Raw genomic sequence first — 14974 nt, 5'->3', positions numbered from 1 at the left:
AACATTTTTTAATAATTTAATAATAACAAACAAATTCGTATAAAAAAAATGAATAATAATTTAACCAAACTATTATGTAATAATACTATCCTTAGCATCTCTGTCTTTATTTCCTCCACACTTATCCCTTCTTTTTTATTGAGTTCTCGTCTCTAATTCTTATCTGTATCATGACTTTTTTTTTTAAATAATCTTTATACCATACTTTTTCTGTTACTTCTATATTTTTTGCTTTTTTCTATCTGTATCATTTTTTCTATCACATCTACATCCATATTCAAATAGTCAAGATTCTAACAAGAGTAAAGTATTATTTTTGTCTCTAATATTTAAAGTAAGTCTTAAAGTTATCTTTAATGTTTGAATTGTCTTATTTAAGTCCATAACATTTTAAAATTGACTTAATGTTATCCTGTCATTAGAAATTCGTTAAAGGAATTGACAGCGGGACAAAATTGAGATAATTTTAAAAAGTACTTAAATAGGACGAACACATTAAGGACAAAAACAATATATAGATATAAATTTTAATTTTACCATTCAATCATATCAATTTTTTACGATACATAGTTATTGAATTTTTTTTAATCACATCTAAGTAAATTATACTTAATCACATTAATTTTATTTTAAATAAATTTATTTTTTTATAATTTTACTCTTAAAAATTTTTACTCATCATAAAATATTTGTAGAATGACTAGTACATGAGGCCCGTGAGGCTTGGCAGAGCTGCGCGGAGTCCCAATGCACCTGCTGCACCACGGGGGGGTGTTGCAGTCCTGCCTGCATGCAGGAGACAGCCCCCCACCCCGGGAACCAGCGCCAGTGATGCTCCATCTATATATGCATGCGTCGAGTCTCTCTTCTTCACCTCCCATTTATTGTGTTTGAGTTGAGCTGAAGCAAAAAACATAAGGGAGTGCGAGAGAAGGAAGTGGGTAAGGCTGGAAGTAGTATTAGTAAGGAGAGTATAGTGACCGGTAGTGAGTAGTAGTGAGTTAAGCTTATACATTGAAAACAAAAGAATATTAGTTTAAAGGATAAAAAAAAAATAGTACGTAATTATCTGGCGCCTGAAGAACATATTATCAACTATTTGGATCATCCAATTTATGTAAGTAAATAAATTTTTTTTTACTGTATTGAAATTATTTTATTTTTTATGTATTTTTTTTATGCATGTATAGTATTGAGAATATTATTTTGTGTATTTTATAAATATTTTAAGAATATAACAATAATTTTTATAAAATAAAAATTGATAATGAAAATAATAATAATAATAATAATAATATTAGGTATAATTTGTTATAATTTTTGTTATTAAGAATATGTTGAAGAATAAAAAACAAACAACGTATTCTGATGTTGTAATAATAAATACGCTGCATGAGTAAAAAATATATTATAAATAAACTAAAAATGTAAAATGTATAAAAAATATATAATAGTATATTATTATTATAATATGTTATACTATATCGTTATTAAAAAATTGAAAAAATAAATAAATTGATAAATTTAGTAAATAATACGTGATAGGTTAATATTATTAAATATTGTTATCGTATAAATATGTGAATGTTCATTATAATATTTATAAGGATTATTATTTAATTAATGTAACATATATCTTTGTTGATGCAGCCTAACAGAAATTTGTTGGTGCGTAAACTGGATCCACCATAGACGTGGAATCCGATGGTGGAGCACTACTTACGCGCCACGGGATTCTACCACGTCTCCAGAATTGGAGTTATAAGAGGATTTCACCCCATGTTAGCTGCTCTGGTTGAAAGGTGGAGGCCTGAAACCCACAGCTTTGTATTGCCGATCGGTGAGATTACAGCAGAGGTTGGTGGGTCGGCCGCTCCGACAGATGCAGGTGGGTCGGCCGCTCCGGGGGTGGATGACTCAGTTCGTGGTCACCCATATGACCTACGGACGGAGCGAAATCCACCTGATAGGTATACTCCATCGCGATTCAGTCTGGGCATTATGGGTAAGGGACTGAGGTACTTTGGTGGAAAGAAGTGAGCTTCGGTTTAGGTTATCTAGATTTTATTTTCAGAGTTAAGTTAATGTGATTCGTGTTTAATGTTTGCTTTGTTAACTTATGTAACCTGTAGTTCCTTTTTTTGTATATTAACTTAAGAAATCAGTTAATGACAATATTAAGCAGACATTAAGATATCAATGGATAGACTTCATTTGAAAAATACAAACACATCTGATTTCCAAAGCATCAACTGACGAAATGCAAATTAAAAAGTACAAACATGACCATACTAAACTATGAACCAGCACCACTCGGTCCAGCACGCTGCGGACACCTACTCCGACTATGACCCTGAGCACCACAGAGACGGCATATCCGAGGACCACGCATGTCACGTGAGTCCATTTCATTCAGGTATCGGGTCAGTTTGGGCCTGCCTTTAGACGTTCGCCTCAATGCGGGATTAGCGACCAATGTGGGTCCCTCATAAGGAGGCCATGTCTCGGGATCTCCTAATGGTGCGAACTCAAACCTATATACCTTACGAACTTCCGTCATCTTGTACACATCATGCACATACAACTGCCAATCGAGCCGCTGGTTAGCACAGCAAGCAATAACATGGCGACATGGTATTCGTTCAACCTGGAAGTGCCCACAGTTACACGTCCGTCGCGCTAGATCAACAACTAACACCTTTCCAGTAGTCGTTTCGCGCACCTCAAACACCTCATTTCGTCTATCAAAGCGGTGCACAACTATATTCCCAGCCTGTTGCATACTTGCTTCTATCCGCTGTTGCGCAAATGCGGAGTACGTAAATCCAGCACGCTTACGTTCGTGAGTCTCGGCACTCTTCCGCGTAAAGAGTTCATTTAACCTGTAATATGTTGCTCAGACCAGCGTCAACACAGGTAGATTACGGGCACCCTTCAACACTGAGTTAATACACTCGACAAGGTTCGTTGTCATATGGCCCCATCGATGTCCCTCGTCGAATGCCAATACCCAATGTTTGAGTCCGATGGCATCGCACCACCTGGCATATGCCTCGCCTCGCTCTTCCAACCTCTTATAGTTGATATTGTACTCCTCCACCGTTCTTGAATACCCTATATTGACAACAAGCTTCTGCAAGTGAGAGACTTTGAATGCCCTTAAGAAGTTACTGCCGATGTGTCTTATACAAAACATCCACCATGCTCTTGGAGGTTGCCAGTCATCACCGGAACGATTAACTGCTGCCCGTATTGACTCATGTCGGTTTGAGATCATACCCACACCGTCTTTTCTAACAACATACTCTCGCAGATTCCTGAGGAAGAAGTGCCACGCATCAACTGTCTCACCTTCCACCAAGGCAAAGGCGATAGGCACAATGTTTTGGTTCCCATCTTGTGCAACAGCGACTAGAAGTGTACCTTTGTATTTTCCGTATAGGTGTGTGCCGTCGACCTGAACCAGGGGCTTGCAATGCCTGAATGCCCTAATGCATGGATTGAAACTCCAAAATACACGATGAAGTATTTTTACACCTTGTGCCTCTTCATTCCCGTTGTAGAGTGGTCGTGTTTCTATTTGGACAACTGAACCAGGAATCTTCTGCACCATGACCGAGAGCCACCACGGCAATGCTTGGTAAGATTCCTCCCAATCACCGAAGACGTTGGCAACGGACTTCTGCTTTGCCAACCAAGCCTTTCGATAACTGATGGTATAGTTGAACCTTGACTGGACTTCCACAATTATAGATTTCACCTTGATGGACGGGTCCGTCTCGACCAACGGCCTTATAGCCTCAGCAACTGTATCTGAGTCCAACTTGGAATGATCCTGTGAAATCGTTCCGATGGTGCACGTGTGCCTACCGTTGTATCTGCGTATCTCCCAGCAACCTTTTCTTCGTATCAAGCTGGCTCGGATAAGCCAGTCACATCCACACCCGTACATCTTTCATTTTGCATAGAACGTCTGTGGCTCAGACTCATACACATCATAGTCAACTCCTCTAGATATAGTGAAACTTCTAATTGCTGCAACGACCGACTTTCTAGAACTGTATTCCATTCCAATTCGGAACTCTCCGTCCTCAGGATCAGCAATACCTACAGAAAGCCGAAATCATCGTTCATTGCACAGTCCAAGGTATAAAGTTACAAAAATTTCTTATTTAGTCAACACGTACCTCTGTTTGCATATTCCGGAAACTCAGGGGCATGCATGGCGTCGAGATCCAACTCACACATAAAAGGTGGAACACCCATCGGTTGACTGCTCGAGGGATGAACCACTACATTTTCCACTGCTGCCTCAACTCCCACATCACCATCCTCATCTTCGTCGCCGGCTTCATAGGTGGCTTCGAAGTCCTCTTCGCTGTCACTATTCAACCCTTCGTACACCGCAGCTATATCATCATTTACATCTATATCATTTTGGACCGCTACTGCCTCTACAGCTTCAAACTCAACGTACAACTCAATCTGCGGGTGTCTCATATAAGTCTGCCGGTGAATTTGAAACATATTCTGCATACTCGCTTCATCCGTGATCGGAATGGTATCAAACTGTATTAGACCACCAAAAACCACAACCGGAGTCCGGTACAGAATTCTGCTCACTCTCATTAACGTACCATTCTCCATGCTTTGACATAGGCCATTCTGCAGCTCCATTAACGTCATCGTGCACGGAACCACAAACGAAAATATATTTTCTGACACAAACCTCACTCCCTCATGAGTATTACGTATTATCTCACCATTACGATACACCACCAAATTTGCGGTGTCCTCCATTACACCAACAACAGCTTCAAAGAATCCTCACAACACACTCAAATCTCACTCACTCGGTTTGGAAAACACTATCGAGCTCTACCTTATATAGAGCGGTGCACTTAACACGCCCCCACGTGGTGCACACTTGGACCAATCACCTTTCGCCACGCCTGCGTGCTGACGCAGCACGCCCCCCACGTGGTGCAGCTGCTGTCCAACCAAGTTTCGCCACGTCAGCACGCCCCCTGCGTGTTGACTAAGCACGCCCCCTGCGTGCTGCCTAGGTGGCTCAACCGCAGCATGCCACCTAGCTTCCACGCCCACCATGTGTTGTATGCACCACGCCCCCTACGTGTTGTGCTGATCATCTGACACGTTCACCTCTGTGTAATACACACAGTTACTCCATTTTCTCCCAATTCACCAAAATGTTTCCCATATTTAAATTAATGAGCCCCTCAATTTCCCTTAATTTGTAAGCTTGTCCAACAAATTTCCCATTTTCAAAATACAATATTATTTGGCCCTTTCACTCAAAACCCCGATCGATAGTCATAGCTTCTCTGAATTCCCAATTTTCGTTCGCATCTCCTCTCGCTTTCTCGTTTTTCCTTCTCCGACGACCACCACCGCAATGGGAACCGCCAGCGCCGGCGGCGATGTCGAGGCGGGCTTCGCGAAACTCCAGGGCGAGGATTTTGAGTACTACATGCAGACCTACTCCATCGTCCTCGGGCGCAACTCCAAGAAATCAACGGTCGACGTCGACCTCTCCAGCCTCGGCGGAGGGATGAACATCTCCCGGCACCACGCCCGAATCTTCTACGACTTCACCCGCCGCCGTTTCGCCCTTGAGGTCCTCGGCAAGAATGGCTGCCTCGTCGAGGGCGTCCTCCACCTCCCTGGTAATCCCCCGGTCAAACTCGACTCCCAAGACCTTCTCCAGATCGGCGACAAGGAGTTCTACTTCCTGCTCCCTGTTCGCAGCATTCTCGGTGGCCCAATCGGCCCTCGCCACTACCCCAACCATCCTGCCTCCATAGCTGGGGTGCCGGGAGGGCCCGTGGTGCCGCATTATAACTACCACATGGCCTCGGCCGCTGCAGCTGGGCCTGGCGTGATAGTGAAGAAAGGCAGGAGGGATTATTATGAGGACGAGTATGATGATGAGGATGATGTTGGTGCCGGTGCTAGTGCTGGTGGGGGCAGTAGCGGGAAGAAGGCGAGAAGAGATGGGTATGAAAGTTACGGGTACGCTGGTGTGGGTGCTGGAAGCAAGTCTGCATCATTGGGTTAGTGTTTCTTTCTTGATTTCTTTTCTTGTGATTGGTTTGTTTGCCTGAATGGATTTTGCTTTTGAATTTGGCATATGCGAATTTATCTTTGGAGTAACGGACAACTGTGATTGTTAGTTATAGTGTGGGACTTTTTTTTTTCTTTTTTTGACTGAGTGGACTGTTGTTCTCTATATACAGATTTTGTGCAATACTCATGCTTTGCAAGATTTTCGAAGTATGGATGTAGTTCTGCCTTCCACAATCTATAATTTTGTGTTGTTGATGATCACTTTTTATAAATATAATGAATGCTGTTCTTCATCACAACAGACCATACATAGAATTTTGAGGATAATGTGGATGCTGTGTAAGTCTTATATTTGGAACTTTTGGTTTTGCTTGACGAGAGTGTGGATTTTCTTAGAAGTACATTTTCTTGTGGTTATGAAAATGTATTTGTTATGAACATAAAGTAATTTTGCTAGGTCAGATTTCCCTTTTATTTGTTTGTGCCTGTCTAGTATAATATGCAATTGCATTCCCTAGGATCTAGTAGTTTAAAGGATCTGTAGGATTACGTCATATATTGTTAGAGCAGTGTATCTTTATTCTTAGGGGAGGTCATGTACTCATGTTAGAAAGGTTACCTGTATTTGAATGGTACGAACAACCAATTGTTATTCAACTTTTTGGGGTTGTCCTCATAGATCGACCAATGCCATTGGGATCCACCCAAACACCAGAATTTCAACAAAAACTATCAAGAGAGAGACATTATCTTAACGAGTACTTGTTTCCATTTACTATTGTTTCTTATACCACTTTTGGCTTACTGTTGCCTATGGGGACTTAAGAGAATCATAAGAGATTCCGTCTATAGTTGGGGATGGAGAAGTAGATTGTTGAGGTGGTTGGCTCGGTTGGGATGTTCTTTGTAAAATGACGATTTAGTATTTGTGTTGGCCAAATGATGGCTAAAAATACTAAAAGTTGTTAGCCCCCAAGAGTTTCTCCTTAGTAATTTCTCTCCTGGGTTTGTAACGGATGACTTGATATGTTTGTGTTATCATTGGAGTGTAGTATTTCCTGAAGAATATATGTCATTTAAGTATTTATTTGAGACTTAGAGTGTTTTCTTCGGGTTTGAGGTGTGGAGTAATGTTTATTTATTTTTTCAATCATGTGTTTCTGAATTGTAAGCTGCGTTATGATTCATGAGCCAACAGTTATAACATACTTTCAGGTTATTATTCATGATTTCACAAGTATGAGAAAAAGCCTAAAACACCATAGGAGAACAATAAGGAGTGCTGCATTTTTTGTTAATTAAATAAATCTTAACTTTTCCTTTGTTATATTTTATATCAGCAAGCATGCACCATGGCACAGGCTCTTGGATGTGCTCTGTGAGTACTTCCAAGACTAATGTGAAAAGGTATGGACTTAAGGATGATCTCTGGTGTAATCCTATATCAATAGGGAATTCCTCTGTCACACCACTTTGAGTCTTCACACTAGTTGTGGCCCCATTATACATGTCTTTAATTGTTCGAATATATGCGACCCTTACTCTCCTCTTTTCTAAAACCTTCCATAAGACCTCCCTTGGTACCCTATCATATGCTTTTTCCAAATCAATAAACACCATATGTAGATCCCTTTTATTACTACGATACCTCTCCATCATCCTTCTTAATAGGTATATCGCTTCAGTGATAGATCTGCTTGGCATAAATCCAAATTGGTTCTCTGTTATTTGTGTCTCTTTTCTCAACCTCCGTTTTATCACCCTTTCCCATAACTTTATAGTATGACTCATAAGCTTAATCCATCTATAGTTTTCGCAACTTTGTATGTCTCTCTTATTCTTGTAGATAGGTACCAAGGTGCTCTTTCTCCACTTATCAGGCATCTTCTTTGACCTTAAAATCTCATTAAAAAGCATGATTAACCAGTTGATGTTTTTTTCTCCAAGACCCTTCCAAACCTCAATCGGGATATTATCAGGTCCTACTGCCTTGCCATTTTTCATCTGTTTTAGAGCCTCTTTTACCTCGAAGTTTCGAATTCTTCGATAGTAGTCAAAGTTTTGATCTTCTTCCCTTGTGCATAATCGACCAAGGCTCGGAAGATTCTTCTGTCCCTCATTAAATAACTCGTAGAAGTAGCTCTTCCACCTTTCATTAATCTTCTCCTCTTGAGCTAATACCTCTTCATCTTTATCCTTTATGCACTTAACCTGATCCAAATCTCTCGTTCTTCTTTCCCGGTTCTTTGCGATTCTATATATACCTTTTTCTCCTTCTTTCGTACCCAAAGACTGGTAGAGACCTTCATATGCTCTTGTTCTTGCTTCACTTACAGCCACTTTTGTCTCTTTTTTAGCCGCCTTATATTTTTCCCAATTATCTGCATTGCGGCATAAAGACCACTCTTTAAAGTATTCCTTTTTTATCTTTATCTTTTCTTGTATACTCGCATTCCACCACCAGGACTCCTTGTCTCTTGGTCCTATTTCTTTAGATTCACCAGAACTTTCTTTTGCTGTTCTTCTAATAACTTCTGCCATCTCCCTCCACATCTCTTCCGCGCTTCCATTCCCATCCCACTTTGCCTCTTCTCCTACCCGTCTTAGGAAGCTTCTTTGTTCCTCACCTTTTATCCGCCACCACCTTGTCCTTGAGTTCTTCGTATGATGTCTTTTCCTCAACTTTTGTTCAACGCGAAAATCCATGACGAACACCCTATGTTGTGTTGTCAAACTCTCTCTCGGGATAATTTTACAGTTAATGCAAAATTTCCGGTCGACTCTCCTCAACAAGAAGTCGATTTGAGAGCTTGTCATGCCACTCTTATAGGTTATAAGATGTTCGTCTCTCTTTTTAAAACATGTATTTGCGATGAGAAGATTAAATGATGAGGAAAAATCCAAAATAGTTTTAAATATAGGAGAGGAGAAAATATGGACTAAAAATACGACGACAACAATAACAAAGGCTCATCCCACTAGATAGGGTTGGCTACATGGATCAAATGATGTCATTGCGTCCTATCATGTATCATGTCGCTATTAAGACTGTTCACAAATATTTTTTGACAACCTCGTATATAGTCTTTTAGGTATTTCTCTATCTCTCACCACTTGTCTAGCTCCCATCTGATCCATCCTTCTTTGCCTATCATATGTTTCGGTGGTGTTTTTCCCACATGTCCAAACCACCACCATCTTTTCAACAATAGGCACTACGATATTTTTTCTTATATCATCGTTCCTTATTCAAACCATGTGTATGTCTACTCATCCATCTAAGCATTCTCATCTCGGCCATATTAAACTTATGCTCATGCTCAACTTTTTCTGTCTATCACTCTTATATATAACATAGCAGGTCTAATGATATTGCAAGAAAATTTAACCTTAAGTTTTAAAGATACTTTTTATCACATAAATGTAGACACACTTCACTACCTTGACCAACCCGTTTGAGTTCCATGGTTCAGATCTTTGACTTCTCCATTTTCCTAACTAATACACCCAAAATACTTAAATTGCTTTACTTGTGGAAGGGTCTTTTTTCCAATTTTCACTTCTGTTTGTATTTCCCTCCTCGTGCTTAACTTACATTACATATATTATGTTCTATTTCAGATTTTGTGCAAATCTTATACCTTTAAAACTTCTTTCCATAAATCTAGCCTCTAATTTAAAAAGTTTATTGATTCCTCTATAAGGATGATGTCATCAGCAAAAAGCATGGACCGTGGTAAGAGTTCTTTGATATGCTTAGTAAACGCTTCTAAAAGCAATGTGAAGAGATATGGGCTTAGAGATGATCCTTGATTTCTTTTGTCACACCTTGGGCTCTCACACTATTTGTAACTCCATAGTACATATCTTTACTTGTAGGAACATAGGCTATACTTAATCCCTTCTCCAAAACTTTCTAGAAGACCTCTTTTGGTATTCTATCGCCTGTCTTTTCCAAATCAATTAACACCATGTGTAGATCATTTTTGTTACTTCGGTACCTCTATCATTTTCCTTAATAGATATAGTATCGATCCACCTGTTATAAAATCAAGCTAGTTCTCCGAAACTTGCGTGTCTTCTCTCAATTTTCGTTCTATGACATTCCCATAACTTCATGGTATGATTCATGAACTTGATCCCTCTATAATTTTCACAAGTTTGTATTTCCCTTTTATTCTTGTAGATAANTCTCATTAAAAAAGTTTGGTTAACCAACCAATGCTTTTTCCTCCTAAACCTTCCCAAATTTCAACCGAAATATTGTTTAGGCCTACTGCCTTGTCAGTCATAATCCACGTTAGGGCCTCCTTTGTTTCAAAATCTCGAATTTTCAATATGAAGTTTTGGTATTCTTTCCAGATTTTGTAACCCACTAGAGCACAATAGTATCTTGCCCATCATTAAATAACACGTAAAAATAGCTCTTTCATCTTTCGTTAATTCTCTCATCTGTGACCAAAACCTCACCATTCTTATCCTTAATGCAATTAATGCGACCAAAATCTCATCCTTTTTTCTCTGCTCTTTGCTATCCTATACATGTCTCTTTTCCCTTCCTTCGTACCCAAAGATTGATAAAGACTCTCATAAGTTCTTGTTCTAACTTCGGTTGCTTCCACCTTTGTCTCCTTCTTAGCTGTCTTATAAAGACCACTCTTTAAAGCATTGCTTCTTAATCTTCCCACCACCACAACTTTGTTTCTTTCTCCAATACATCTAGATCTAGTTTCTCCAAGGCTTTCTTTGCACTTTTTTGACTATTTTGTCATCTCACTCTACATCTCATCTATAGTTCTATGTTTGTCACACCTTGCTTATTCTTCTATATGTCTTTGGATTTTTTTTTTGTTTCTCACTTTTCATTTGCTAGCACTTAGTCCTCAGGTTTTTTTCTTGATGTCTTTTTTCTCACCTTTCACTAAATGTGAAAATCCATGAGAAGCACCCTATGTTGTGTGGTCAATCATTCTCCTGGAGTAAATTTACTTGTCGGCCCAATCTTATATGCTATAGGGTGTTCATCTTGCTTCATAAAGCAATTGTTTGCTATAAGAAGATCGAAACTTGAAGAGAATTCTAAGATGGTTTTACCTTAATGTTGACAACCCCCGAAAACACCCCAATGGTTTCCTTCATGTTTGTCACATCCTTTCCGACATGTCAATTTAAGTCTCCACCCAAGAAAATTTTAGTTACGTCTTGCATTAAACTTTCTAGATGTTCCAAAACTATCTCATGGTGTTCGTCCAAACCTACTTATGGTGTGTGGTAATCACATGAAAGGCCTCTTCTCCCACCACAAATTTTATTGAGATGATCTGGTCGTCCACCTTTTAACATCTACCGCATCCTTCTTCTAATGTCCCTCAACGATAATGCTTACCCCATTTTTATTCTTCACCTTTCTTGTGTACCAAACCCTAAACACGGATGTAACAACCCTTTTGTCTACAACCCGACCCACTTTGTTTCTTGCAGGCACATAATATTAATCTTTCTCCGTATCTTGGTATCCACCACTCCTTAGATTTTTCTGTAAATATGCCTATATTTTCATGTTCCAAACAACAACTTTTTATTGACTTTATCTATACCTTTTTCTCTACCTTGAGCTTTGTAAACCAGCTTGTTTACCCTCGTCCAAAAAAAAAAAAAATGGGAACCCTTGCTCATTTTGCACTACACCCAGGCACCAATTCAACGGTCCTTGCTTATTTGATACTGTAATCAAGTTATACAGCATGTTGTTTCTGAGCAACGACCTAGCTCTAGTGAAATATGGTCTTTGATCTGTCATGAAGATTCGACAAAATTTTATGTTGGTTGTCGAGCGCCTAATTCAACCCTCCTCTTTTATCCGGATTTGAAACCAGTTATGTAATATAGACGGAGTTAAATTATGGACGGAAAATATATAAATACGTTAATCTGATTTTAAAATGTGTACTATGATAGAGTGATAAACAATACATTGCTCCTATTTACAGAATAATCATGAAATAATGGAAAATAAGAAAACTAATCCTGAGATATTCTTGGATATTATGGGATAAGTTATATTATAAGATATTTATCTTTATTTCCAACACTATTATCTAAAACAAAATTAAGGAACTTTTTGTGGGTGAGCCTTGGAGCAACATTTGAGTCGTTTCCATGTGACCTTGTATGGGATTCAAGCCATTAAATTAGCCATTGATGCTTACATCTTGTTAGGATACCTCCATTACACTCTTTGGGTGTGGTTCTTCCTTAGATCTTGCGTAATGCAAGATGGTTTGCACTAGGTTGCCCTTGTGGGTGAGCTGGAAGAGAGAGAAGTAGGAGAAATTACTTACATTATCCTAACACTCAACAGGTTTTTGTAAATGTGTTCTAAACATACTATAAATTGAACATGCATTTGGAAACCTCTGACTTAACTTTCGTAAAAATAGAATAAGTTACTCTTGTGCAATTGTCAATAATGAAACAAATCATTCTCCGACATAAGTATCTATGTCCTGGACCCCAAACCTTAGAATGAAAAGAATCCTTACTTACAACAGAATTTGATAACTTAGTCACATTTCAAATTCAAGCTAGAGAGAAACTCGGGTTTTGTTCCTTCCAAAATCAATGGTTTCTAGGATGTCTGATACATTACATCTTCAACCTGTAGTATTAGTCCAACTAAGTCCACATATCAATATTGACCCATATTAATTTGTCACAAACATCGCACTTTGCTATGTTGAGAATATATTAATCTTTTAACTCACAGCAAGTTGCAATATTTTGTTTCTTAAAGTTTAGCAAATGACATTCCAAATCTTGCAGGCGGTGAGGAACATGACTTTTTTTTATCACATAGTAGTAGTTCCAAAGCCTTTTATTAGAGAATCATCATCATCCCATACCACACTTTGGTCATTATTGGATGAGTTTCCTCCATGTGGATTAATTGTTAATGATGTCTAAATATGTCTGATGCCTTGAGTTCATTACAGCAGTTTCTCCAATTTAGGTGATAGGTAAGATTTAGGAGTCACATTGGGGCTTGAGGATGTGGGTTGTGTTAGGGTTTTTCAGGTTCAATCTATGTGGAAAGGAGGATTAATAAAAAGCTTGGGTTAGGCTGAGAATGATTTGAGACAAAAGGGCACTTAACACAGTATCGTCCATTGCAGAAGCAGCAGTATGTGGATTTACATGTCGTGGACAAAGGCAGCACATGCAACCTTTGTCAGGTGGTAATTATAGTTGGGCTCTGGTGAGTTGGAGTATCAAAGGGTGGCGACAGTAGTAATAAGGGTCAGTAGTGGTGAAAAGGAGAAACAAGTGGATATAAAATGAAGGTCGACAGAATACATCCTGAAGGCAGCAGTGCAAAGAAAGTTTGGGAGCGTTTATACCAACTTGAAGGAAATATGGAAGAAGCTGATCATAGAGCTTTGCAGATGATTTACAATATTATAAACAGTTAACAATTATAACTTAGTGTTTAGTATCAATCTGCTTAGCTTAAGGTACTAATACAGGCAACACTTCTATCTCATTAAATGGAAATAAATTTTTACATTAGTAAAATATACAATAATATATTATATCTAAACATGAAGTTTCACACACTGCCACTTGAGGATTTTCAGAGAAGGTAGTATGTGTATGACACAATAATTCCATGTTATGCGTTATTATGCATCTAAAGTACATTGTTTAGTACCTTTGGTGTTCAGCACAAGGTCTGTTCAAGGGTGTTTTGTTAACTGACTCAAAGGAATTGGCATATTTTGTTAATGATCTAATCCAGTAGGTCTCAGCCATATATTTTGTATCCATGTGAGGATGTGTCATCCTCTTCTTTTACACACTTTCTCTATTACCTGAAATTCTTTGTGTGAAATAACGAATACATATCTGTAAAACCTGAATGTTTTGCTTGTGTATTGATATTGTAGTTGGTGGAGCAATATAACGGTGTTTGGCACCACAGTAGAGTAAGGAGATATCTTACTTCGGAGGATTGGCCTGGTCCTGAATCCAAAGGGAAACCTTGGTATGGTTTACTTATGTTGTTAAGGAAGTATCCTGAGCATTTTGTCATTAACACCAGGTCCAAAGGCCGAGTCACCTTGGAGTTTGTTTCTCTTGTCTCTCTGCTCTCTTGAATTTTCTTCCCTGCTTGTTCTTCGGCAGTATTATATGATCTCCTGTAGTTTATCAATTAGAGAATTGCTGTCTCTTCTGTTGTGAAATATCTGGTAAAGCATCAAACTGTATAAAACTAAACTGCTATTGCTTTTTCAGTTACTGGGTCCAAAATGGTACTCTCTTTTTGCATTTGCTCTGTGTGGAGTAATATGTTTCAAATGTTGATATCCTCGTTCATAAATTAGCTGAACGGCTGCTGTTATCTCTTGCCATTTTTTACTATTATATAGTGAGGTTGACTTCAATCGTTTTTCCCATTAAAATTCCCATTTAAACATTAAATGATACTGGTCTCTCAAAATTCAGTTTAAAAATATTTTTAGTATTTAATGATTCAATTCTACGAAATAAGTTTTATTCTAGTTCATAAAATTAATTTCTTAACAATTTATGAGGTCAATTTGTTTTACTTGCTTTACCCCTGTCATCATCTCTATTATCACCACCTTCGCCCCATTTCCTTGTCCTCCTTCTGTTTCAATCCACCAAGACCTGTTCGCAAAATATCCCAACCTCATTATTTTTTGTTTTTATTTATTTCTTTCTTACTTACACAGAACTCCACTCATTCTCACTAACACGAAACAACAATAGAAGAAACTCCAGCCAGAAATCTGTTTCCAAGAGGAAGAAAAAAGCAAAGCAAACCACGCAGGAGAAGCGTAGTGAAGAACATATTTTTAGTTTTGAA

The 14974-nt window shown here is 38.5% G+C and overlaps 2 protein-coding genes across 2 annotated transcripts; one reads left to right on the top strand and one right to left on the bottom strand.

Moving 5' to 3' along the window:
• Window positions 2297–3952, bottom strand: LOC107611650. The gene is made up of 2 exons (XM_016313555.1): window positions 2903–3952; window positions 2297–2857 (listed from the first exon to the last, which is right to left on the bottom strand). The coding sequence occupies exons 1-2, from the start codon at window positions 3950–3952 to the stop codon at window positions 2297–2299; spliced, it is 1611 nt and encodes a 536-aa protein (XP_016169041.1).
• LOC107611649 (FHA domain-containing protein FHA2) lies at window positions 5260–14495 on the top strand (the record flags this gene model as incomplete). Its single annotated transcript, XM_016313552.2, is given in 2 exon segments — window positions 5260–6074; window positions 14029–14495. Coding segments are annotated over 2 exon segments (870 nt in total), but the record flags the coding sequence as incomplete, so codon positions are not given.

The sequence above is a fragment of the Arachis ipaensis genome, chromosome B08 (genome assembly GCF_000816755.2).
Source record: "Arachis ipaensis cultivar K30076 chromosome B08, Araip1.1, whole genome shotgun sequence".
NCBI lineage: Eukaryota > Viridiplantae > Streptophyta > Magnoliopsida > Fabales > Fabaceae > Arachis > Arachis ipaensis.
Note: the sequence above shows the minus strand (reverse complement) of the source record. Positions and strands in the feature narration are given on the sequence as shown.

Coding starts and splice junctions, on each gene's coding strand:
- LOC107611650 (XM_016313555.1), bottom strand. CDS start 3,952: ATGTACGGGTGTGGATGTGACTGGCTTATCCGAGCCAGCTTGATACGA. Junction 2,858..2,902: donor ATCTACCTGTGTTGACGCTG/GTCTGAGCAACA, acceptor TTTACGCGGAAG/AGTGCCGAGACTCACGAACG.